Source organism: Herpailurus yagouaroundi, unplaced genomic scaffold (assembly GCF_014898765.1).
Source record: "Herpailurus yagouaroundi ecotype Mexico unplaced genomic scaffold, PumYag 213, whole genome shotgun sequence".
NCBI classification, from domain to species: domain Eukaryota; kingdom Metazoa; phylum Chordata; class Mammalia; order Carnivora; family Felidae; genus Herpailurus; species Herpailurus yagouaroundi.
Window position 1 is genome coordinate 4,406,604 of NW_024412444.1, and position 25,775 is coordinate 4,432,378.

The 25,775-nt window shown below is 42.9% G+C and overlaps 2 protein-coding genes across 15 annotated transcripts in view; one reads left to right on the plus strand and one right to left on the minus strand.

Moving 5' to 3' along the window:
• LOC121016759 (uncharacterized) overlaps positions 1 to 25,775 on the minus strand; it is a 231,994-nt gene that overhangs the window by 202,704 nt on the left and 3,515 nt on the right. Inside the window, exon 1 of one of the 12 annotated variants that reach the window (XM_040454531.1) lies at positions 1,414 to 2,825. The exons of the other annotated variants lie outside the window; for them this stretch is intronic. Coding sequence (XP_040310465.1) covers positions 1,414 to 1,445 — 32 coding nt within the window. The 5' untranslated portion in view covers positions 1,446 to 2,825. Of the gene's footprint in view, positions 1 to 1,413; positions 2,826 to 25,775 lie in introns of those variants that run through there. 12 annotated transcript variants of the gene reach the window in all.
• Positions 24,238 to 25,775, plus strand: part of ADAMTS9 (ADAM metallopeptidase with thrombospondin type 1 motif 9) — a 163,242-nt gene continuing 161,704 nt past the window's right edge. For all 3 annotated transcript variants that reach the window (XM_040454520.1, XM_040454522.1, XM_040454521.1), the window contains exons 1-2: positions 24,238 to 24,730; positions 25,343 to 25,755. In XM_040454520.1, the coding sequence (XP_040310454.1) occupies positions 24,616 to 24,730; positions 25,343 to 25,755 (528 nt within the window). In that variant the 5' untranslated portion in view covers positions 24,238 to 24,615. The remainder of the gene's footprint in view (positions 24,731 to 25,342; positions 25,756 to 25,775) is intronic.

Sequence of the window (25,775 nt, forward strand, 5' to 3'; positions counted from 1 at the left end):
AAGCAGCCAATGCTCCCAGCATTCGGGGGAAGGGGCATGGCAGTCCTGAAGGGGGGATCTGGACTGTGTCGATCAGTGTCCTCTACAAGGGTCAACACTGACCCATGCTGAGCTGGTAAGATGCTGTTGTCTAAGAGTTTGAAATGGGAGACATGGAGACCAGAAACGGGGAGGCAATATTACTACAGTGTTTGAGGCAAAGTCCACAAACTCATGTGTTCCTCAAAACCACGTGGTCCCCTCCCTTCTCTGTGCCTGGTTGTTCAATGGTTCAGTGGATTTCATTTGTTTCTGATACCAAGAAAACGTTAAATACTTTGCCAGCAATCCTCAGATTGTTATGAATATGACGGATTATGCAGCCGTCAAAATGATAATAATGTAATTTTTTAAATAATGTCAAACACAAAAGTGTGTCCAAATGTAATTTTAGGTGAAACTAACAAAACAGTAAGTAATATTTCTTTATGTAAACATTAGTAAGTGCAATCAACGACACTATCAAAAAAGTGGGGGGCGCCTGGGTGGCGCAGTCGGTTAAGCGTCCGACTTCAGCCAGGTCACGATCTCGCGGTCCGGGAGTTCAAGCCCCGCATCAGGCTCTGGGCTGATGGCTCGGAGCCTGGAGCCTGTTTCCGATTCTGTGTCTCCCTCTCTCTCTGCCCCTCCCCCGTTCATGCTCTGTCTCTCTCTGTCCCAAAAATAAATAAAAAACGTTGAAAAAAAATTAAAAAAAAAAAAAGTGAACAGACAACCTACAGAATGAGAGAAAGTATTTATAAATCATATATCTAATAAAGGCCTAGGATCTAGAATCTTTTAAGAACTTTCAACAGCTCAACAACAAAAAAAGACAATTGAAAATTGGGGAAAGGACTTGAATAGGCCTTTCTCCAGAGAAGATATACAAATGGCCAGAGATGCTCAATGTCATTAACCATGAGGCAAATGTATATTGAAACCACAATGAGATAACACTTCACATCTATTAGGATTGCTATTTTCAAAAAAAAAAACAAAAAACAAAAAACATACAAGAACTGGAAATCACAAGAGTTGGCAAATACATTCAGAAACCCTTCGGGGGTGCCTGGGCGACTCAGTCGGTTAAGGACCTGACTTTGGCTCAGTTCATGATCTCATGGTTTTGTGAGTTCGAGCCCCACATCGGGCTCCGTGCTAGCAGCACAGAGCCTGGATCCCACTTCGAGTTCTGTGTGTCCCTCTCTCTCTGCCCCTCCCCCACCCCTGCTCACACACTCTCATTCTCTCTCTGTCTCTCTCTCAAAAATAAATAAACATTAAAAAAATAAAAAAAAGAAAGTGAAATCCTTGGATATTTTGGGTGGGGATTTAAAATGGTTCAGCCACTGTGGAAAATAGTTTGGTGGTTCCTTGAAGAGTTAAACTTACCATAAAAAAATTACCATGCAGAGCAATTCCATTCGTAGGTATATACATAAAACAACTGAACTCAGAGAATCAAGCACAGGTACGCACAGTAGCCCTGTTCACAATAGGTAAAAGGCGGAAACAGTCCAAATGTCCATCACACAGGAACGGATAAACAGATGGTGGTAGATCCGTACTTTGGACTATCATTCAGCCATAAAAAGGGATGAAGTATTGGTCCATGGTGCAGACTTTGAAAACATTACGCTCTATGAAAGAAGACAGACACAAAAGGCCGCATGCTGTAGGGTTCCATTTCTCTGAAATGCCCAGAATAGGTAAATCCATTGGGATAGAATGTAGATTGGTGGTTGCCAGGCAACAAGGGAAAAGGGGAAATGGACCTGCTTCCTGTGTGCATGTGTGTGGGACTTCCTTTTGCAACTAGATAGAATTGGTGGTCGCGTGATATTGTAAGTGCACTCATCGCCACTGAACTGTTCACTTTAAGACAGTGAAAATGCGAATCTCACCTTGGTTTTTAAAAAGGTAATAAAGATAAAAGATAACAGTGTGGGAGTCATTTGATGAGAAGTGGTTTTCAAAAATATATCACCATGCCATATGCCTATCAGCAAATTCTTTTTGCTTTGGGGTAAACAATTACTTGCCTCCTAAACGAATTATAATAGGTTAGTATGGGAGAAGTAATAGAGTCTGCGTGATCAGCATGCTTCCTGTGGAGAGAACGCCCCATGATAACACATCCCTCAACAATATTGCCTTGGCTATCAAGTGCTTGGTAGCCGGCTCTCGTCCTTCACAGAAGTGTCCATCCTGTCATTTAATTAAGCTCAGTTTAATGCAGTGTTTCATTGTTAGCAGGTGAATATCTTGGACCGCACTTACATTGTATTGGCAGGCTTTATCTGTAGCACCTTTGAAAAATGTTCTCATTAAGTCTTTTGTTATACATTTTCTAGTATAAAACATAAGCATAATATAGTTCCTTCTGAACACTCATATAAAAATGGAAACAGGAAATAAAAATAGCCATCATCCGATCACCTAGAATGGAAGGATTAAAGTTTGGTTTTACACGTACGTGTACACACCTACACGTATATACAGTTACACACGTGCGTTTTGGGCAACAAATAAATAGTGTTATGCTGTATATGCTGTATTATTTTTCACTTTCTATCATGAGCAATTTTCTCTGTCATTATTCTTCTAAAATAGCATTTTTAATGTATAGCTGTACCATAACATATGAAACTGATGATCTCTTTCAGACTCGTAAGATTTCTTCCCCAGTATTTCTGCAATCTAGTCTTTCATTGTGCCCCATTATTTTTTTAATGTTTGTTTATTATGGGGGGGGGTGAAGAGGGGCAAAGAAAGAGGGGGACAGAGGATTTGAAGTGGGCTCTGTGCTGACAGCAGCGAGCCCGACATGGGGCTCGAACCCACGAACTGTGAGATCATGACCTGAGCTGAAGTTGGACACTCAACTGACTGAGCCACCCAGGCGCCTGTCATTGTGCTCTGTTATAACCATTCTTTCTTTCATACAAACATTCTTTGGTGGTGGGAGGTAGCTTCCAGTTTTTACTAAAATATTTCCAATTTCACTACAAAGAACAGTGGGATGGCATTCCTTGTATTTAAGCCTTTTTGTGTATCATTGTTTTCTCCAGACAACCTTTTTGGTTGAGATATAATTGATATATAACATTATGTTAGTTTCAGGTGTACAACATAATAATTCCTTATTTGTGTATATTGTGAAATCTAGTTGAAATCCTTCACCACACATAGTTACAATTTTTTAAAAATTTTTTAACATTTATTCATTTTTGAGAGACCAAGCGCGAGGTGGGGAGGCAGAGAGAGAGAGAGAGGGAGACATAGAATCTGAAGCAGGCTCCAGGCTCTGAGCTGTCAGCACAGTGCCCAACATGGGGCTCGAACTCATGAACCTCAAGATCATGACCCAAGCTGAAGCCAGACGCTTAACTGACTAGGCCACCCAAGCGCCCCCATAGTTATAATTTTTGTTCTGGTGATGAGAATGTTTAAGATCTACTCTCTTAGTAACTTTCAATTCTGTGTCTCCCTCTGTCTGACCCTCCCCCGTTCATGCTCTGTCTCTCTCTGTCTCAAAAATAAATAAATGTTAAAAAATAAATAAATAAATAAATAAATACATACATACATACAATACAATACAATACAATACAATACAATACAATACAATACAGTGTTATGAACCATAGTTACCACGCTGCACATTACATCCCCTGGACTTATGTCTTTTAAAACTGTAAGTTTGTACATTTATTCATTTTGCCCAATCTCCTTTCCCCTCCTCTGGCCACCACCAGTCTATTCTCTGTATCTAAGAGTTCAGTATTTTTGTTTGTTTGCTTGTTTGTTGTCATCAGATCCCACTTATAAGTGATATCATATTGTATTTATATTTCTTTTTCTGTTTTATTTCACTTAGTGTAATGCCCTCAAGGTCCATCCATGTTGTCGCAAATAGCAAAGATTTCCTTCTTTTATATGGATGAATAGTATTCCATTGTGTGTATTTACACATTCACTATAGATAGATAGATAGACCTAGATAATCTCAAATTCTTTATTCACCCATCCAGCCATCACCGGACCCGTGAGTTGCTTCCATGTCTTAGCTATTATACGTAAAGCTGCAATGAACACGGGGATGCATGTAGCTTTCTGAGTTAGTGTTTCATTTCCTTTGGATAAATACCCACAAGCGGAATTACTGGATCAGATGGTAGTTTTGTTTTTCATTTTCTGAGGCATCCCCATACTGTTTTCCATAGTACCTGCACCAGTCTGCATTCCTACCAACAGTTTGTCTTTTCTCCATATCCTCGCCAACATTTCCTATTTATTGTCTTTTTGATTTAAAAAAAAAATATTCTAAGAGGTGTGAGAGATCATTTCATTGTGGTTTTGATTTGCATTTCCCTGATGATTAGTGATGTTGAGCACTTTTGCAAGTACCTGATGGCCATCTGTATGTCTTCTTTGGTAAAAAAAAAAAAAAAAAAAAAAAAAATGTTTTTAGATCCTCTAACCATTTTTTTTATTTTTATTTTTTTACTTTTATTTATTTTTGAGACAGAGACAGAGCATGAACGGGGGAGGGGCAGAGAGAGAGAGGGAGACACAGAATCGGAAGCAGGCTCCAGGCTCCGAGCCATCAGCCCAGAGCTCAACGCGGGGCTCGAACTCACGGACTGCGAGATCGTGACCTGAGCTGAAGTCGGACGCTCAACCGACTGAGCCACTCAGGCGCCCCTCCTCTAACCATTTTTAGTCAGATTATATTTTGCCATTGAGTTGAATGGGTTCTTTATACATTTTGGATATTAACCCCTAATTAATTATATGTTTGGCAAATATTTTCTCCCATCCCATAGGTTGCCTGTTCATTATTGACAGTATCCTCTGCTGTGCAGAAGCTTTTTAGTTTGATGTGGTTTACTTGTTTATGTTTGCTTTTGTTGACTTTGCATGTGGTGTCCAATCCAAAAGAAATCATTGCCAAGACCTAGGTCAAGGAGCTTACTGCCTATGTTTTCTTCTAGGAATTTTATGCTTTCAAGTCTTACATTCTTCATCCATTTTGAGTTTGTGTGTGTGGGGGGGTGTAGAATAGGGGTCCAGTTTCATTCTTTTGCATATGGCTGTTCAGTTTTCCCAGCACCATTTATTAAAGAGACTATCCTTTCCCCATGGTATATTCTTGGCTGCTTTATTGTAAATTAATTGGCCATATATTCATGGGTTTATTTCAGGGCCTTCCATTCTGTTCCATTGATCTCTGTGTCTGTTTTTATGCCAAGATCATACTATCTTGATTACCACAGCTTTATAGTATAGTTTGAAGTCAGGAAGTGCGATACCTTCAGGTTTGTTCTTCTGCTTCCCCCGCCCCCCCAGTTGCTTTGGCTATTTGGGGTTGTTTGTGATTCCACACAGATGTTAGGATTTTTTTTAAAATTTCTGTGAAAACACCTTTGGAATTTTGATAGACATTGTGTTGAATCTCTAGATGGCTTTGGGTAGTGTGGACATTTTAACAACGCTAATGCCTGCAGTCCATGGGCATGGAGTATCTTTCCATTGATTTATGTCTTCTTCAATTTCTTTCATCAGTGTCTTCTAGTTACAGTTATAGTCTTAAAAAACAAATTCCTGCAACTGGATATATCTAGTCCAAAGGAAAATCTGGAAGTCTTTAATATGTTTTGACAAACTTCGTGTTAGGTGATCCCAATTTCCCCTTCCAAGTATGGGCGTAAGATTGTGCTGCTGTTCTACATTCTTGGCAAAATCGGGGTTCTCGCTAATAACTACCGCCAACAGTATTATTTTACATGTTTTTTAAAATTTATTTTTGATTAGACAACATATAATACAGTTTAAATATCAAAGGAACCCAAGGGTGTACAGGGAGAGTCACTGTCGTGCCTACGTACACCATCCCCTTCTAGGGGCAACCCATGTTAACGGTTTCTTGTGTATCCCTTCCAGAAGGAACCCATGTGTTAGCAAATGGTAGGAGTCTAAATATACTGTACTTTGCACTTATCTCTATATTCTGAACATAGCCTCTTCATTCTTTTTTTATGGTCACATACTTTTCTACTGTTGAATGTAATACCCTTAAAAGTCCCCTTTTGCTGGACATTTAGGTTGCTTTTCAGCTTTTGCTACCACAGACCATGTGTCTGCGAATTACCTTGTAAATCTATCACTTTGTACATGCACACGTGTGTGTGTGCAAGTTCAGTTTCTGGGTTACTGGGTTCAAGGAGTTTTTTGATGTTTTTGCTATTGTCAAGAAGAAAAACAAGAAAAAGGAATGTGGGAGAAAAAAGAAAAAAATTAGAAAATTTAGTGAGTCTGGTGTTTATTAAATAGTGGGGAATGTCACATATTTTTCCCAGACTGCACATCTCTGAAGTTTCTGGGTTTTTTTTTTTTTCAGTAGTCTCCCTCATCGGTGAAAGGGGTTAGACGTTTCAAAAGAGTAGGGGCAGGATAAAGAATGGGTGCTAAAAACCCAACAGCAGAACTGCTTCTCATCATACAGCGGCTGTTTTACCGTCCGCTGAATTCGGATAAGGAGGAACAAATGCCTTCGAACAAGGAAGGCTAAGCCTTTAAGCCCTGGAGGTGATGTTACACATCTCTTCAGAAATACAAAATGAAAATACGTTTTGTATTGGAAAATAATTTTCCAGAGATGAGATCATCTACAACATAAAGGATTAAAACTTTAAAACCCCAGTCAATGTGCCTTTATTTAACAGTGAGTTTTTTTTTGAAAAAGTCTTTCTCATTTATTTTAAGTAAACTTAAAAAATTAACGTGCAAACAGCACGGTGTGCAAATCATAATTATATAGCTTATGAAGCTTCACGGAGTAAACACATCCCTGTAACCACCGCCAAGATCAAGCAAAAGAATGTGACCAGCATCCCAGAAGCCCCCATTGTGTCCTTCAAAATCACTGTCCCCCCCAAAGTGACCATTTTCAATCGCCAATTAATTTTGTCTATTTTTTAACATCGTTATAAATGGAAAATGTAGGATTCAGTTTTCTGCGTCTGGTTTCTTCTGCTCGATGTTATATAAAATTCATCCATGATGTTATTTTTATTTTTTTTTTCAACGTTTATTTATTTTTGGGACAGAGAGAGGCAGAGCATGAACAGGGGAGGGGCAGAGAGAGAGGGAGACACAGCATCGGAAACAGGCTCCAGGCTCTGAGCCATCAGCCCAGAGCCTGACGCGGGGCTCGAACTCACGGACCGCGAGATCATGACCTGGCTGAAGTCGGACGCTTAACCGACTGTGCCACCCAGGCGCCCCCATGATGTTATTTTTAATTTTGTGTGTGTCCACAAATATTTACTAAGCATCTACCATAGTTAGGCACTATGCTAGGTACTGGGCAAGTGACAGCGATGATACAGACAAGACCTTGGTCTCCTAGAACTTCCGTAACTTCTGCCTCTGAAAATGAACATCTGAGGATTCAAAAGTCACTGCTTTTCAGGAAGACGGCACAGTACCTCAAAGGCATCCATTTATCTAGAAAGTCATAGGGATGGTCAGGCTAAAGTGTGTTCCAGTGGATTCCTGCATGTTCATCCATAGGACCTCCTAGCATCATTTACTCACTACATAAGAGACAGAGGCTTGCAGAATAAAATCTCAGTTGCTTTCAGAGTTGCATTCCAGAACAGCTCCTTGACTGAGTAACTATAGTATGTCTGCCAGGCAAGACTCTGGGGAAGGAAGCTGTCTATAGCTTTGAAACGCTATTTCAAACATGTTTGTTTTGCAGAAAAACTCATACAGTAACGGCCACACAATGGGTTTTTTTTTTTTCTATTAAGTTATAGTTTCTGCCCCTTTCTCAGTTTAAGAAATGGGCTGGGAGACAGGTCACGATCTCGCGGTCCGTGAGTTCGAGCCCCGCGTCGGGCTCTGGGCTGATGGCTCGGAGCCTGGAGCCTGTTTCCGATGCTGTGTCTCCCTCTCTCTCTGCCCCTCCCCCGTTCATGCTCTGTTTCTCCCTGTCCCAAAAAATAAATAAAAAACGTTGAAAAAAAAAATTAAGAAATGGGCTGGGAGAAATACTTCTTGTGGTCAGGAGAGATTTTCAGTTAACCCCCCAAATCAGGAGACTGTTATTTCAAGACCTCACAGAAAGACAGATATTCTAGAACATGCATATATTAACTTCAGACTTGATGGTGATTATTGACATTTGTAAAAGACTTTAACACAATTTAATGAGTACAATATTGCAGTAATTAAATACATGCATTTATCAAAAGCTTTGAAAATATGAAGAGCATTAGAAATCAAATCCCTTTGCCCACCATCCTCAAATGTGTCCCCTCTCCCGTTCCACAGGTACGAATTTAGAGTGCATCTTTCTAGACCTCTTTTTATATCTTTATGCACAAACACCTATGTGAGCTGTTCTTCACCTAAAGCACACGCACATCATGCTGCAACTTGCTTTGTCCTTCCAACGATGTTTTTTTAGATCTTGCCAATGGAGGTCTCCTGGTTCACTCCTTTGTCAATATTCTGCCATATGAACATGCCATTTTCTATAATGTGGCCATCCTTCTGAGGACACGTGGTCTCGTCTTTCACCATTACAAGCAACACTGTCATGAACATCTTTGACATGCATTCTTATGTAAGTGAGCAAGTGTTTCTCCAGGGAACACATCAGGAAGGGAATAGATCATGCCATTGCTTCTGTAGGGCAGTGTTTTTTGGGTCCTTAATGGTAAGGAGGCTCCCTGAAGGCTGGGTAGGGCTTAACTGTATCTGTATTGCCAGAACCCATCCCAGAGCCTGCTAGCTAGTAACTGCCTTCCACAACTCAAGTGGAGGTCCTGCCATTTCACCTCTTTACTTCGCTATGTTTTGGTTGGCTCTTCTTTGCCTACCAGCCATTTAAAAGGTAGAATCCTAGGTCCTTATTCTTGGCTTTCTCTGGTTTCTCCAGAGTCTCTTTCTCTGGTCAGCAGCTCTCTTCCCTGGCTGCACATCAGAATCCAAAGGGGAGCTTTTAAATTTTTTTAACTTTTTTTTTTTTTTTTTTTTTTGAGAGACAGAGAGAGACAGGGCATGAGTGAGGGAGGGCCAGAGAAAGAGGGAGTCACAGATTCCGAAGCAGGTTCTAGGCTCTCAGCTGTCAGCACAGAGCCCAACACCGGGCTTGAACTCATGGACTGCGAGATCATGACCTGAGCCGAAGTCGCATGCTTACCCAGCTGAACCACCCAGGCGCCCCAGAAAGGGGAGCTTTTAAAATTTACCGGTGTCCATGCCCACTTTCCAGAGGTTCTGACTTAATTGGCCTGCAGTGGAGTGGGTCCCAGGTAATTGTGTTTTTTCTCCTGGTTTTCCATCTGATACCAATATGAGGTTAGAATGGAAAATCACTGCCCTGGGCTAGTGGTTGTCCAAGTGGGGACTCCAGTCAGTAATACCAGCATCCCCTGGATTTGTTAGAAGTGTAAGTTCTAGGGGCCCCTGGGTGCCTCAGTCGGTTGAGCGTTCGACTGCAGTTCAGGTCGTGATCTCGCCGTTTGTGAGTTTGAGCCCCATGTTGGGCTCACTGCTGTCAACCTGTCAGCGCAGAGCCCATCTTGGATCCACTGTCCGCCCCCCTTTCTGCCCCCTGCCCTGCTTGCACTCTCCCCCAAATAAATAAATATTTACTAATAAAAAAAAAGAAGAAGTCTAAGTTCTTGGGTCTTACTGAAGAACTACAGAATCAGAAACTGGAGGCAGCTGTTTTAGCAAGCCCTCTAGATGATTCTAAATTATGTTAACCAAATTTTGAGAACCACTGCCCTGGGTGAGCCCATGCATTTCCCTGATTTTGGAAACATGTAGAAGACTTGCTTTTTTCTCATCTTCCACCTAAACTCCTGAACACCACCTGCCTAGGGGACGTTCCACTAGAGTGCCTCACCAGCATGCCCAGTGCTCCTGACTCCACTCCCACTTCCCCGAAACCTTCTCCATCTTAGCGAATGACACCCTATCCTCCAAGTTGCTGGAGGCAGAAATGTGGAAACCACTCTTTAACTTTTTGAAAATAGGTGACATGCTCAGGTAGCTTAAAACCCAGAAGGTACCAAAAAGCAAACAATGAAAGTCTCCCTCCTGCCCTCATCTCCAATTATAGACTGAATATGCCCCCACCCCAAATTCATATAGATGAAGTCCTGACCCACAATGTGGCTATATTTAGATGCAGCGCCTTTAAGGAGGTAAAGTTAAATGAGATAAGCGTGGGGCCCAAATCCAATTAAGAGAGGTGTCCTTTTCCCTTAGAAGAGGAAGGAGGAAGAGACACCAGGAGTGCATGAGCATACAGCAAAGGCCAGGTGAGAACACAGCAAGAAAGTGGCCATCTGCAAGCCAAGGAGGGAAGTCTCACTGGAAAATAACCCCGCCAGCACCTGAATCTTGCACTTCCAGCCTCCAAACCTGTCAGGAAATACACTTCTGCTGCTTAAGCCCCCCAAGCCTGTGGTATTTTGTTATCGCAGCCTGTGAGGTTTAGTTTTATGCGTCACACACAGGGTGGCGAGATATTTGATCAGGCACTGTTATTCTGGGTGTTTCTGTGAGGGTGTTTTAGGATGAGATTAATGTTTAAATTGGTACACTGAGTAAAGCAGCTTGCCCTCCAGGATGAGAGTGGGCCTCATCCATCCATCAAAGGCCTGAATGGAACAAAAAGGCTGACCCTTCCTCAAGTAAGAGAGAATTCTTCCTGCCTAACTGCCGTCCAACTGGGACATCTGCTTGTGCCTTCAGACTCTAACTGAAACATAGGCTCCTCTTGGGGCTTGAGGCTGCTGGCCTTCCAGTGGAACTAAACCATTGACTCTTGGTTCTCAGGCCTTTAGACTTGGACTAGAAGTAACCCATCACCTCTCCTAGCTTGCACTGAACTCACTCTGCAGGTCTGGGGACCTGACAGCCTCCATAATCACATAAGCCAATTCCATATAATAAATTCCTTATAAGAAATCTCTTTATATAGATACTAATAGGTATACAGTGTTAATATGTATATAATAAACACAAACATGTATGCACGCATGCATACACACACACACACACACACACACACACACACACACACACACACACCCCTTCTGGATCAGCTTTTCTGGAGGACCCAATGCAGCCTTAGCAGACTAAGAATAGATCCCCAGTGTTTTTCACACACACACACACACACACACACACACACACACACACACACACTCACACACAGGCACACACAAAAAAGTACCGTATTTATCAAGATTTTACGTGATAGCTACAAAAAATAGTATTAGCATAGTTTTAATTTGAATTTTTTTTATTATGTGTAAAACCGAGTATCTTTTTACAGGCACACATCATTTGCATTTCTTTTCTCGTAAGATATCAATTGATAGGTTTTGTAGATTTTTCTTTTGGCTTGAAGGAAAGATCTCTCTCTGTGTTTTGAGCTGAAAATATCATTTCTCAGTCTGTCATTTATTTGACTTTTGGATTTGGATTAGGATGTTTCTTCTCACGCAGAATTTGTTTTTGTTTTGTGAAGAAGTTAAATGCCTCAACTTTTTTTCTCATGTGGCTTGTAGATTTTTGAATCATGATTAGGAATCCTTCCTTATGCCACAGATACCAAGTATTTCCTCCTGTTTTCTTCTAAATCTGTCTTGATTTAATTCTTATATTCAACTCTTGATTTATTCAATATGGATCAAGCATGTATTGAAAGTGTGAGATAAGATTCAACTGAACTATTTTTAGTTAGTTTGTTTTGAAACCACATGGCCACCACGTCATTCTTTCATTGTGTTGTGAACCATGTTTTCCCAGAAAGTTTCTAACGTGGTCTGTTTCAGAAACTAAATTCTCACAGTTAGCCCCGTTTCTAGATTTTTCTAGTCTCTTCCATTGAATGTTTTCCTAATTCACAGATCAATATCCCACTATTTACTTATTGAGACTTTATATTATATATTAACATCTAGTACTAATACTACCAATGTGGAGATCCAGTGTTTTCTGAGCTGCTCTTTTGTGTTTATCTTCCCAAATATACTTTGGCTCAATTTATCTCATTCAAACAAAACAAAAAACAACAGAAACAAATTGTGGGTATTTGTATTGGGGTTCTAATCATTTGTAAACTGTCTCAGGGAGAATGGATGGGCACCTCTGTGATAGTCAGGCATCCTGAGAATTGGCTGTCTTTCTGCATACTCGTATCTCCTCTGAGGACTTCATTAGTGTTTTTAAAATATTGTTCACATAGGCAGTACAGATTTCTCGTTATTTCTTCCCAGTGATTTTGTTGCTATTGTATGTGTGGCTTCTATTCTTGTATATTCTCTGTCTGGTTGTTATTTGTGTACATAAAAGATAGCAATGGCTGCAGTCAGAACTATGGGACTTGATGTAAATTAAAAACATTAAATTTTAAAAAATAAGAAAAATTGAAAAAACAACAGGGAAAAAAATAATAACTATGGGACTCATTCTTAACCAACTGAGCCACCCCGGCGCCCATTTTGGGACTCATTCTTGATGTCCCTCCTGTCTCATCCCTGCTGTAACATCCTTCACCATGTCATGTTGAATTAACCTTCAAAATACACTCTGCACGTGTCTAAATCCTGCCACCTCCACTAACACCACCCCAGTTCAAGCCATGATGCCCCTCAGGAACAACACAATACCCCTCCTCGACCCTAAACAAAGCAGTCAGAGGGATCTTTTCAAAACAACAAGAGCATCTGGTAATCCCCCTGCCTAAACCATTTCCATGGCTTCCCTTGCACCCAGAATCAAATGCACCCCAAGGCCCTCTATCACCTGGCTCCCGGCTCCCTCCCTGCCCCCCACCCCCTGGAAACCATCTCTGTTCACAGAACTCCAGCCACAAGGCGTCCTTTGGGTTCAGAAACACTCCCACCAATTTCCTATCCCAGACCCTGCCCCGTTGTTCTCTCTGCCACGAATATTTTTTCTTTCCATTCCTTAGGGGGTGGGCTCCTTCTTATTCTCCAGATCTCAGTTTACCTACCACTTCTCGAAGAGGCCTTCTCTGTTCACCCTTTTAATCTCCTCCGAAATACTTAGAACAATGTTGAATTAGATACCTGTTCATCTCTTCACTCATTTTGTGTTTGTCTTTCCCACTAGAGTGTGAACTCCAATGCTATCTGCAAAGTACATGGCCTATAGTAGACAGTCAAGAATATGTACTGAATGAATGAACAAATGGCTTCTCACTTTGTACAGTGAGGGGCTGAGAACGCTTTTACTTTTGTCCTGTTACTCAGCTGTTATTCTGCATTCACATTTTAAATGCACAGTTACTGTGTATCAGATGCTTGTATTTCTTTTCTTTATTTGTATTAAATTTTTTTTTAATGTCGTATCTTATTTTTGAGAGACAGAGACAGAGCGTGAGCAGGGGAGGGGCAGAGAGGGAGGGAGACATAAAATCCGAAGCAGGCTCCAGGCTCTGAGCTGTCAGCACAGAGCCTAACGTGGAGCTTGAACTCACAGAGCACGAGATCATGACCTGAGCCCAAATCGGACCCTTAACTGACTGAGCCACCCAGGCGCCCCTGAGATGCTTATGTTCCTAAGTCACAGTCTCCTCTCTAAAGCCTGACTTGCCTATCATAAATCTCTTCCTAGTGCTTGTTCATATATACACAATATATATGAGGTTATTTTCAAATAATGAAACACATACCGAATGGTAGAGAAAAAGCTGAAGTTATGCATAATTCATGAGAAAAATTTCTCTAAGGATGGTGAAACCATATTTTCTTTATATATTATCTTTTTTACTTTAAAAAAATCAACTTTTCTCATCAAGAAATGTATATTCTTGTTGTAAAGATTATTAAAAATATGGAGATGGGTATCAGAAATGTAGAAAGTATGAAAGATTTCCATAATCCCCAGTCCCAGAAAGCACAGCCCTGTGGCCATGCTTTGATGTAATAGCCACCTTTCTAGATTTTTTTTTTCTATGCATACCCTGTTTTAGTACCGGCTGAGATTTTGTTATTTTTTTCTTTTTACCGTTCTAGGACCCAATTAGACAAACAATTCTGTAACTTGCTTCATAAAACACCTTGGACATGTTTATGTGCTACAACACCCAGTTCTTCCATCCTCTTTGATCATTGTCTAATACTTCATGGCACTTGTGGTCTCTTGACTGTGCCTTTCCCTTCTCACCTGACTGGTAAGATGGGGAGGGGATAGTCTTGAATTGTCCCTTTTTCTATTTCTAGGACCTCTGCCACACCGGGACCTAGAGACCAAAGTCAGTGCTCAGGGAGTCCTTTCTCTACTACGACCTCCGTTTTGCCAGAAAAGGTACCTTAGAGCAAATAGGAATTTTGTGAGGTACAGATTTGCTTTCATAATTAATGAACTGAATAATCTACTGTATGAAGTGTTGATTTAAAACGTATATGCAGGGACCCCTGGGTGGCTCAGTCATTTAAGCATCCGACTTCGACCCAGGTCATGATCTCTCAGTCCGTGAGTTCGAGCCCCGCGTCAGGCTCTGTGCTGACGGCTCAGAGCCTAGAACCTACTTCAGATTCTGTGTCTCCCTCTCTCTCTGCCCCTCCCCCACTTGTGCCCTCTCTCTCTCAAAAATAAACAAACATTAAAAAAAAGAAAAGAAGGGATACGCAGGTGATTTGGTGTGGCCTGCTCTAACTAGAATTCAGGCACCACTGTCACTGTGAGAAGACTGCCCAAAAGAAAATTCTACCTCCAGACCCCCACTTCTCGTAACCGTACATCTTGCACAGAGCCCAACAGTAGCTGAAGCTTATTTCAGTTACGCTTGCCGTGACTGCCACTGATAGGTACTGTTTTTGAGTGGGGGAAAAGCAAAGTGCAAAGGCGGTCATTTTGCCAACATCTGATAGGGACGCGACAAGGCACTAATTGCTAGGCTTACATTTCAGGAAGCAACCTATTTTGTGTTATTGGTGCCAAGGAATACAAGGGCAGTGCATGGTGAATATGCCACTTACAACTGGCATCGATCTGATGTCACATAATCTCCGTGCCAGGTCAGGCTGGGACATGGGACACGTTGAGGTTTTTGCACATGAATTGGGAAAATGAAGTATTCCTCCCTGCTCCCCCCCCACCCCCACCCAGCCTCTCTCCATTGTCTTTGGTGGTCACAGTAGCTGAGATATTTTTTGAAAAGTTCTTGGAAAACCTTTGTACTGGCCCCCCGCAGAAACTCATCATGGGAAATTCAAATCCTATCCCACTTGTAAAATTTCAAGGTAAGCTTGGCCGTACAATGTGTTTATAGCAAGAACCAGGGTGTAGCCTGAACACTAAGATGCGGGGCTACACTGAGGGTCACCGGAGTCTACAAAAGTGGTTATAGCAGCAAGGCTATTGAAGAAGACTAGAGTTGTCATGGGCCAGTCTTACATTTAGATGAATGAGTGGTTTAGGGTACTGGGAAGATCTTCTCCTCAATATCACTTTGGCTTGATGTTCAGAATTTCATCACTTCTGACTCCCTGAACCAGACCCCCATTGGCCTCCTTCCCTAATTGGCCTGATATCTGAATTTCTACTAATATCAATATTTCTACTCCTTCAGAATGTATTTCTAAGGATAAAAATGTATCCTGCATTAAGCTTACTAGATCATAAATACATATGACATATGTATGATATGACATACATATACATATCTATCTATACATAGATCATAAATACATATGACATACATACATAAGAGTTCAGGCCTTGAGATCAGAAAGCCTGGCTTTAAATCTCTACTCAGCTACTCACTAGCTGTGCAACCTTGGGTAAGTTACGTATCCCCTCTGTGCCTTCATTTCCTCCTCAGAAAAGGGGGCCTAACGGCCCTCCTGTTTCATTGGGTTGTCAGGAGAACTGAATACAGTATTACCTACCATACCTAGACATAGAAAGCAATTGGTAACGTTTACCCTTATTATAATAAATAACATTAGGACAGGCAGGACATTAAGCATTATCTGCAGAGGAAATTACTTTTTTGCATGTGTAAAAATCGCTTGCCACAGAAAAACAGGTTTTTTTTCAATGTTTAGAGGGAAAATTGTGTTTTGATTATGTCAACATTCTGCCAGAAAAACACAAGGCCCAGGGTTCAAAAAAATGTTAAATCGGACTTACACGCTAGAACTGCTAATTTTAAGCAGAGTATGAGAAAGAGAGAGTAAGCTGTTTTAAAACATGAAAATAATTTTAAACTTAAAAAAAATTTTTTTTTCAGATATAGAGAGACAGAGTGCAAGCAGGGGACAGGACAGAGAGAGAGAGGGAGACACAGAATCTGTAAGAGACTCCAGGCTCCAAGCTATCAGCACAGAGCCTGACATGGGACTTGAACCCATGAACTGTGAGATCATGACCTGAGGCCAGGTCAGACGCTCAACCGAATGAGCCACCCAGGCACCCCAAAAATGAAAATAATTTTAAAAGAGCAAGGGGGCTAACAGCAAGGATAAGTGTGAAAAAAAAAATACATAGTCAAAGAAATATTATAGCACACATGTGACTGATTTTCTTTCCCAGGAGGAGAAAGGCTCATGACCCGGTGAAGGGCAGTTAACAGGGAAAGGCGTGCTAGGTTACCACGACTGTTTTCTGTCTAACTGAATCAGAAATCACTCTTTCTAACTAGCAGAAGGGTTATCAGTTAATCAGTGAGGCCACCGATTTGAACAGAGATCACTTACTCTATGCCAGCCAATAAGCCAAGACTTTCATTGGTCAATTCACTGTCACACCATCCCTACAAGGCAGGTAACTGTAATGACCCTGTTTTTAGGATACAAAAAGAATATGGAAATTGCCACAGCATTGGTCTCTTGTCACGTTCATGATCCTGAAGTTGCCATCGGGGAGAGTCTAGCTCTGAAAATTTCTACTCCGGAAAAAAGAAATCACGATAAGATTCTAATTAAAGCAAGACTTGCCTCTCACGAGTAATGATACCATAAAAAACCAGAGATTATGGCAGTCATTCCCAGGTGTGTGTGTGTGTGTGTGTGTGCACGCGCGCACTGTGTATGAAAGAATGACTTTCGTTAATTAAGAGAAACAGTGGGTCTGAAAGCTGGAAATAATTTTGCAGAAACAGTTAATTCATTCATTTAAGAAATATTTATTAAGTGCCTGTTGCATACCACCAAGGGGATACCGTGATAAGAGAGACTGATCTGTTCCTTGCCCTCAGATAGTTGAAAGTCTACGGAGTATACCAAGCAACAACAATGAAAGAAAGCGTGAAACAAAGTAGGACAGGAGAATGTCAAGGCTCTGGGGGCATACAGCGTCCTGGTGCATCTCAGAATGCTGTAAGAGTTATCAGGTTCCATGCTCGCACATATATAACACCTGTTTATGTTGAATGTGCTCTTCCACCAGATGGTGACCTTGTATTTGCACCCACTGTATTGCTTTTTGAATGGACTTCAGTTTAAAAGTGGTTTGGATCTGAGCTAGAAGTCCAGTTACTTCTGAATCGTTTGTAGTTGAACCCAGATATGATGGCCAGGTTATGATGGCCAACCCAATCAGTTGAACCCAAGTATCATGGCCTCTTCTATAGGGTGGTAGAGGGAATGAAATAAGGATTTGAGGTCCACAGGCTCTCCAGTGAGTATCAATGGGATTCATGTCAGGCTCTAAAGCCTGAACAGTAGCAAAAGTATGGTCTTCTGGAATGACAAGTAAGCAAGGCACACTTGATGAGTGAACAACTTTGTAGAATTGCCATGAGTTAGCTGTATCTAGAGCCCACATTAAAAATTGGAACTATGACTTTAAAAGTAGGCTTAAGAGAAGTTATTTAGGGGATGCCTGGGTGGCTCAGTAGTCCAACTGTGCAGCCTGCTTGGGATTCTGTTTCTCCCTCTCTCTCCCCCTCCCCTGTGTGCTCTCCATCTCTCAAAATAAAAGAGACAGAAAGAGAGAGAGACGGAGGGAGAGAGAGAGAGACACTAAAGAGAAAAGTTCTAAAAGATCATATTCATCAGGCCAAGTATAAAGGCTGAATGATCAAGAACAGTTAGGCAAACATCTTCATATTAGTAGACTTCTCCGGTTAACGGAGATTACAGGCTTTGGAGGTAAAATGACCGCAGTTCAAATCCCTGTGCAGCTCACTCTAGCTCTTTAACGCTGGGTGAGTCACTTCACTTTTCTGACTCTTATTTGCATCACATGTAAAATGGGGAGAGTCAAACCCAGCTGGCAGGACTGGCGATAAGGATTCATTAGCACAAAGTAGGGACTCAAGAGAATCTTGTGCTATTATTACTAACAGCTAAACTCCTCTAACTTTTGGTATACTATTGGTATACAATTATAACTTTCTCTACATTATCGTTTACTTGAAGTCAGTATTTGGAAGACTTCAAACAATACAGTAGTGTCCTTCACCCATGTGACAAGAAAAGAGGACCGTTTCTCCCCGCCTCCACTAAGCAAGCATGAGACCGGATCAGAGAGGTTACTGCTCGAGGTCACAGAGCTGGGCCACTACCAGTTCTCTGCTTTGTGGGAGAGTCCGGTGTAATTGAGTACCTTGGCTTATCTATTCCAGAAACCACCACTGCTGACCAGTCAGGAAACTATTCACTTTAATTCTGGCTCCTGGTCTCTCCCTATTATTCGGGTGTGGGTTTTCCCTTTCTGTGGAAATAGATGGCTGTACCTCATATCTCCTTCCTGCTGTTTCCAGTGATGTTCTGCAAACACAGTCACTTGTGATGTCATGTCTCGTATTTCCGTTGGCCAGCTTCTCTCTCCCTAGTGATTAATGTCAATCATCATTCCCCTGGGATACAATTTTCATGAAGAATCAGCCAAAGAGGTCTGCCTCTTAACCTACAATAATGTTCAATTCCAGTAAAGCCTGGGAGAAGAAAATGGACTAAAAATTGTTTCTCCATTAACTCTAGGTGACCTCCCAAAACTCTGCTTCTTTTCAAGCAAACTTTTGCGATGGGCCAGTTTACCAAAGAATTCACTTTTCTCCCTGAGCTCAAGTCATTCTATATTCCTATTTATAAAACTATCCTCTAAACTGCACATGTGTGTGCTGTTATAAAATAAAGAATATATTCATTCGTTTAATAAATACTTCTGGAGCACCTACTATGTGCCAGATTTGTTCTACGTCCCGAGAAAAAAGTTGTGAAATATCAGTGAAATGAAAAAAATCAGCTAAGATGATTATTATGAAATACTCAGCATTAGAATAGGAAGTTAGACAGGCAAAGAAAAATTATACAATCAAGATACATTTGAGGAAACTCTCTACGTGGTATTAGCTGACGTCTCCCAAACCAAACCCCCAAAAACCCAGCCACACTTTTGATCAACCCTTCATTCATTATATATGATAGTGATTATGAACTTGGACTAAATTACTGCAACAGAATCTCAATCCTATCTCTCACTAGTTGAGGAACCTTTGTCCTTTGTCAAATTATTTAACCTTTTACTCCTCAATATCCTTATATGTAAAATGAAATTACAGCCTCATATAGCTGTTGTAAGAATTAAGTACTGTATAATTGTACATGGTCTGGCACGTGATAAGTACTCAATAAATGATGATGATGATGACTGATGATGATGATGTGGACCTGAATTATTTAGATAAATAGCTCATTGTCCTAAGGTAAGATTTCAAACATCTTCCTAAATTTTTAAGCCTTGTTTAAGCCTTGAATATAAATTCAGAGGCAAGACAATACACTTGAGAAAGGTTGAGCAGACTTGCTGAGGATAAGAAATTCAGAAACCCAGGCTCCTGATCACGTGGCAAGGTCACCAAGAGATACTTTGTATTTTCCTTCCTTATCAGCTCTTGTTTGTGTCACGAGCAATTGTAAAGAACAGTAAACAGAGTTCATCTTTTAAAATCAAGTCCTAGGGGTGCCTGGGTGGCTCAGCTGGTTAAGCGTCTGACTTCAGCTCAGGTCATGATCTCACGGTCTGTGAGTTCGAGCCCCGCGTGGGGCTCTGTCCTGACAGCTCAGAGCCTAGAGCCTGCTTCGTGTTCTCTGTCTCCTTCTCTCTGCCCCTCCCCCGCTCATGCTGTCTCTCTCTGTCTCTCAAAAATAAAGAAACATTAAATAAAGTTAAAAATAAATAAAAATAAAAAATAAAATCAAGTCCTAGAAAGAAAGGTAAGGAGGGAGAAGACACAGAGGAGACTTGTATCCCTACATAAAATAATTTCTACGCTGTCAGCTTATCTTTATGAGAAAGGTTCAAATTAAAAGGGAGAATATTGGTTTACTAGGAAATTTTGAAAAGTGCCATTGTTTTCTTTTATCCTTTGTAAACTTTATTCCTCTTACTGATGTATAATTTACATATAATAATATATTAGTTTCAGGTATTCAACAGAATGCTTTATTGTATGTATATATTATGAAATGATCAACACAGTAAGCCTAATTAACATCCATCCCCACTCAGAGTTACATTGTTCCCCCTTGCGATGACCTTTAACACCTACTCTCAGCAAGTTTCAAATGTACTAACTGTAGTCACCATGCGACATCATATCCCAAGACTTACTTATCTTACGACTGGAGCTTTGTATCTTTTGCCCACCTTTACTCATTTTGCCCACCTCCCTCCCCCACCTCTGGCAACCACCAGTCTGTTCTCTGTATCTGTGAGTTCAGTTTTGTGGGTTTTTTTTTTTTTTTTGTTGTTTTTTTTTTTTTTTTTAGATTCCACCCATAAGTGAGACCGTCTGGGATTTGTCTTCCTTTGTCCGACTTATCTCGCTTCGCAAAATGCCCTCAAGGTCTGTTCACGTTGCCACAAGCTTTCCTTCTTTTTTATGGCTGAACAGTATTCCATTGTATGTGTACCACGGCCTCTTTAGGCATTCATCTATCAATGGACACAGGTTGCTTCCATATCTTGGCCATTAGTGGTAATACTGCAAGGAGCATGGGGGTGCAGGTAACTTTTCGGGTTAGTGTTTTCAGGTCCTTCAGATGAATACCCAGAAGTGGAACTGCTCGATCCCTACTTCTATTTTTATTTATTTACTTTTTAATGTTTATTTTTGAGAGAGAGAGAGAGAGAACAGGAGAGGGGCAGAGACAGTGGGTAACAGAGGATCCAAAGTAGGCTCTGTGCTGAGAGCGGAGAGCCCGATGCAGGCCTCAGACTCACAAACTGTGAGATTATGACCTGAGCTGAAGTCAGAGGCTTAAGTGACTGAGCCACCCAGGAGCCCCTGTTTCTAATTTTTAAACTTTCCTATGGTGCTTCATGGCTACACCAATTTACACTCCCATGGTAACAGTGCACAGAGGTTCCCATTTTTCCATATCCTCCCCAAACTTGTTATTTATCTTTTTAATAAAAGCCATTTTAACAGGTGTAAGGTGATACCTCATTGTGGTTTTGATTTGCATTTCCCTGATGATTAGTGATGTTGAGCACATTTTCATGTACCTGCTGGCCATCTGTGTATCCTCTTTGGAAGGGTGTTTTTTCAGATCCTCTAACCATTTATTTACGCTTATTTATTTATTTTGAGAGAGAGAGAGAGAGAGAGAGATAGAGCATGTGAGTGGGGGAGGGGCAGAGAGAGTCGGAGAGAATTCAAGGCAGGCCCCACACTGTCAGCAGGGCCTGATTCAGGGCTCGAACTCACAAACCTTTTCTGAGATCATGACCTGATCGTGATGAGATCATGACCTGAGCAGAAACCAAGAGCCAGATGCTTAACTGACTGAGCCACCCAGGCACCCCAGACACTCTGACCATTTTTTCATTGAGTTTTTTTTTCTTTTTGCTTTTGAATTGTAGGAGCTCTTTATATTTTTTTGGATATTAACCCCATATCAAATATATAGGATTTGCAAATATTTTCTCCCATTACATAGGTTGCCTGTTCACGTTGATGGTGTCCTTTGCTTACAGAACCTTTTTAGTTTGATGGAGTCTTACTTGTTTATTTTTGCTTTTCTTGCTTTTGCTTTTGGTATCAAATCCAAAAAGTCATCATCAAGAGCAACATCAAGGAGCTTACTCCCTGTTTCTTCTAGGACATTTATGATGTCAGGTCTTAATACTCAAGCCTTTAATCCCTTTGTGTTGATTTTTGTGCGTAATGCAAGATAAGGATTCACCGTCATTCTTTTGTGTGTGGCTGTCCAGTTTTCCCAATATCACGTATTGAAGAGCTCATCCTTTCTCCACTGTATATTCTTGGCTCTTTGCCCTAAGTGAATTGACTATGAACATGGGTTTCATTTCTTTTCATTTATGTATCTGTAAAAGTACTATAATTTTGCGTCCTTTTAAAGTAAAAGTTCTAGAATATTTTCCATTGGAATGAGCTAATAATTTGATTTTGTGGTATTTTTTTTCCATTCCTTGCTAAATTTACAGCAACTCCCAGACACTGGGATTGCGAGGAATTTTCTTACATGATGAAAAGAAAGGTTGTGTATTAGGAGACTTATGTTTTAGTAAATTATTTTGAAGGTTTAAGAAAAAGATCTAAATGTCATCCTTTAAAACTGAGCATTTTACAGGTGTTTCTGTTTTCCCATCTTTATACTGTTTATACTTCTTACGAATTCCGGTAATACAGTTGGAGAATGGCACCATTGGTCCATTCGGGTCAACAACTTTTTTAGGAAATTCCAGTCTTACCAAGTCATTTTTCCCTCTACAAGAGAAATATTTGCATTAATATTTCAAGAGTAGTGGATACTTGTAGCATTTTGCTATTTGGTCCCTGGTATTGGTAGCCTTTGTATTTCCCATCCAGAGTGCCAGCCCAGCAAGCAACAGAAATCTCCACTTCTGGGACACTTGGGCAAATATACATTTATTGTATCTTTTACTGAAATTGCCATTTCCTTTCTCTTGAAATTAGCACACTCTAGCTAGCTTCTTCCTGAGGGCTGGTGAAGAAACACGTACTTCTGAACCACCCAGGATTAAACAATTCCCTCTGTCTCTCCCCCCACCCCGCTTGTCCCCTCACGCGCTCACATGCTCACACACACCCTCCCTGGGGTCTGGCTTGTCTAACGCCAAATTTGCCTCCCAAGGCAAAGGTAAGCATCTCCTCCTTGTCTTTGGCCAAAGTGAAGGAGAAATGATTGAGAAATCCCTCCCCAGACTGGTGCTTCCCACTCCCCGCCGCGTGCCCCGTCCCCCGCGCGGGTCCAGGACTCTTCCCGGGCACTCCACCCCCTACTGTCCTCTCCCCTGTATCTCTAAACCTAGCAGCAGTCTGGGCACCAAAGTCCCCGCCCCCTCTCGCGGCCAAGAGCAATTCTTAACCTTTTTTGGGCCGGGGACCCACAAAACACGGTGGACCCTCTCCGGATGGGGGCAGAGATTGGGGGCGGGGGGCGCGGAAAGGGCTTGAAAGCTTTGCAAAACTTTCGAAAGGACGGGGATCTGAAGCACACCCCCAACTGCCAGATTAAGAACCCCTGAATCTTAAGAATCTCTGAAACTGTTGACTTAGGGCGATTAAACCGAGAGTGGAGCTCAGATGCCACATTTAGTCCCTAGTGAGAGACTGTAGGAGGGCCGGGCGCTCCTGCTCGCGGCCACTTTCACTTGTAAGAAACCCAAAGAATGGGCTAGATGGGGGGCAGAAATTCCCAAGGAGGGGACGAGAGAAGAGGGAGACGGCTGTTGTAAAGACACGGAGGCAGAAGGGAGCCAAGGGAAAGGAGAAATAGGGGAAACTGGGGCACCGCGGGAGAACCGGGCACAGAGCCGGCGCGGCAGAGAGGCAAGGGCGAGGAGAGAAAACAGAGCTTCTGAAGGCCGAAATGGAGCAGAGACAGGAGAGGGGTCGAGCAACCGAGAGCGCCTGGAAAGGGAGAGAACTTTCTGTGCTCTCCGGCCCCAGGGCAGGGAGTCTCAGCAAAGCTGATGCCCGCGAGGCAGCAGGGAGCGCGAGCCGCTGGCCGGCGCCTCCGGCCTCCGCCTCCTGCAGCCCGAGGCCGGCCGCGAGACTCGCACGGGCCGGCCGAGGAGGGGACTCCTCCGTCTGGAAGGAGGCGGTCCCCGCTCGCTGCGCTTTCCCCTCCCCTCTCCTCTTAGAGGCGGGCACCCGGGGTACTTGAGCGGCGGAGGACCCGCGGCCCCCCCGCCCCCGCCCCCCCAGCCCCCCATTCAAGAAGCAGCTCCGCTATCCCCGCCAGCAAAGGGCGCCCGGCGCGCCTCGGAGCGCACGTTCCGCGCCTTCTCCTGCCCGCTCCTTGGACATTATGCGGCCGAGCAGTCGAGCCCCAGTCCTCCTCCTCTTGCTGCTCCTCCGGCTCCTCCTGCGGCCCGAGCGGCTCAGCTCTCGGCAGGCGGCGGCGTTGCTCAGCCGAGCGCAGACGGGACCCTCGCGGCGAGACCTCAGCGACTCCTAAAGTCAAAAGTTGGCGGCGGGCGCCAGGCTCCGCGGGCTCACCGCGGCCGCTGCCTCGCGTCGCCGCCGCAGCCAGGGAGGGCAGGAGGGAGGGGGGTGGGAGCAACAGGGGAGGGGTGGGAAGCACCATGCAGTTTGTATCCTGGGCCACACTGCTAACGTTCCTGGTGCGGGACCTGGCCGAGATGGGGAGCCCAGACGCCGCGGCGGCCGTGCGCAAGGACAGGCTGCACCCGAGGCAAGGTAACGAGACTCCGGCCATCGCGACCCCTCCGCCCCAGCCGCCACCTCCCCAGCGTCTGCGCCCGACAGCGGGCACCCCGCAGCGGAGGGCCTCTCTCTTTTTCCTAGAAAGAATTATCTCCGGCTTTGCCGCCTCTCCCTTCTTTAGGTCATTCCCAGCCAATTTCTAGAGAGAGCCACTGTAGAGTAGACTTGGTCTCCCCCACCCCGCTTTGCTGGTAGTTTGATCTTTCCCCTTCCCCACCTCCAGGGCCCAAACTATAGTTACTTAGTAACTGGGGGTAGCAGATACTGACTTGTTTTATTTTATTCAGATTATTTGTCAGAATACGAAATGTATCTCATGTATTTTGACTTGTTCACTGTCTGATTCCAAATGGTGTAGCCTCAGCGTCGAGCACAGTTCCTGGCTATTCCTGGCACATAGTAGGTGCTCAGCAAATATTTGTGCACTGGCTGAGGGTGAAGGCGTGGGCTCAAATGGGCAAAAAAAAATAACTGCTGGAAAATAACCCGGGACAAAGCCCCCTTCATGTTTAAACTAAAACTTGCGGGAAATTGGTTTGCGGAAAATTGAATTATTGCTTCATGTGTCTCTGCTTCTCCCTGCAGTGAAATTATTAGAGACCCTGAGCGAATACGAAATCGCGTCTCCCATCCGAGTGAACGCTCTCGGAGAACCCGTTTCTACGAACGTGCACTTCAAAAGGAGGCGCCGGAGCATTAACGTTGCCTCTGACCCCTGGCCGGCCTCTGCCTCGTCTTCCTCCTCCTCCTCTACCTCCGACCAGGAGCATTACCGCCTCTCTGCCTTCGGCCAGCAATTTCTATTTAATCTCTCCGCCCATTCCGGATTTATCGCTCCACTGTTCACTGTCACCCTTCTCGGGACGCCCGGGGAGAACCAGACAAAGTTTTATTCTGAGGAGGAAGCGGAACTCAAGCACTGCTTCTACAAAGGCCATGTCAATACCAAGTCTACCAAGTCCCAGCACACGGCGGTCATCAGCCTCTGCTCAGGAATGGTGAGTTGGTGCCCGCGCCT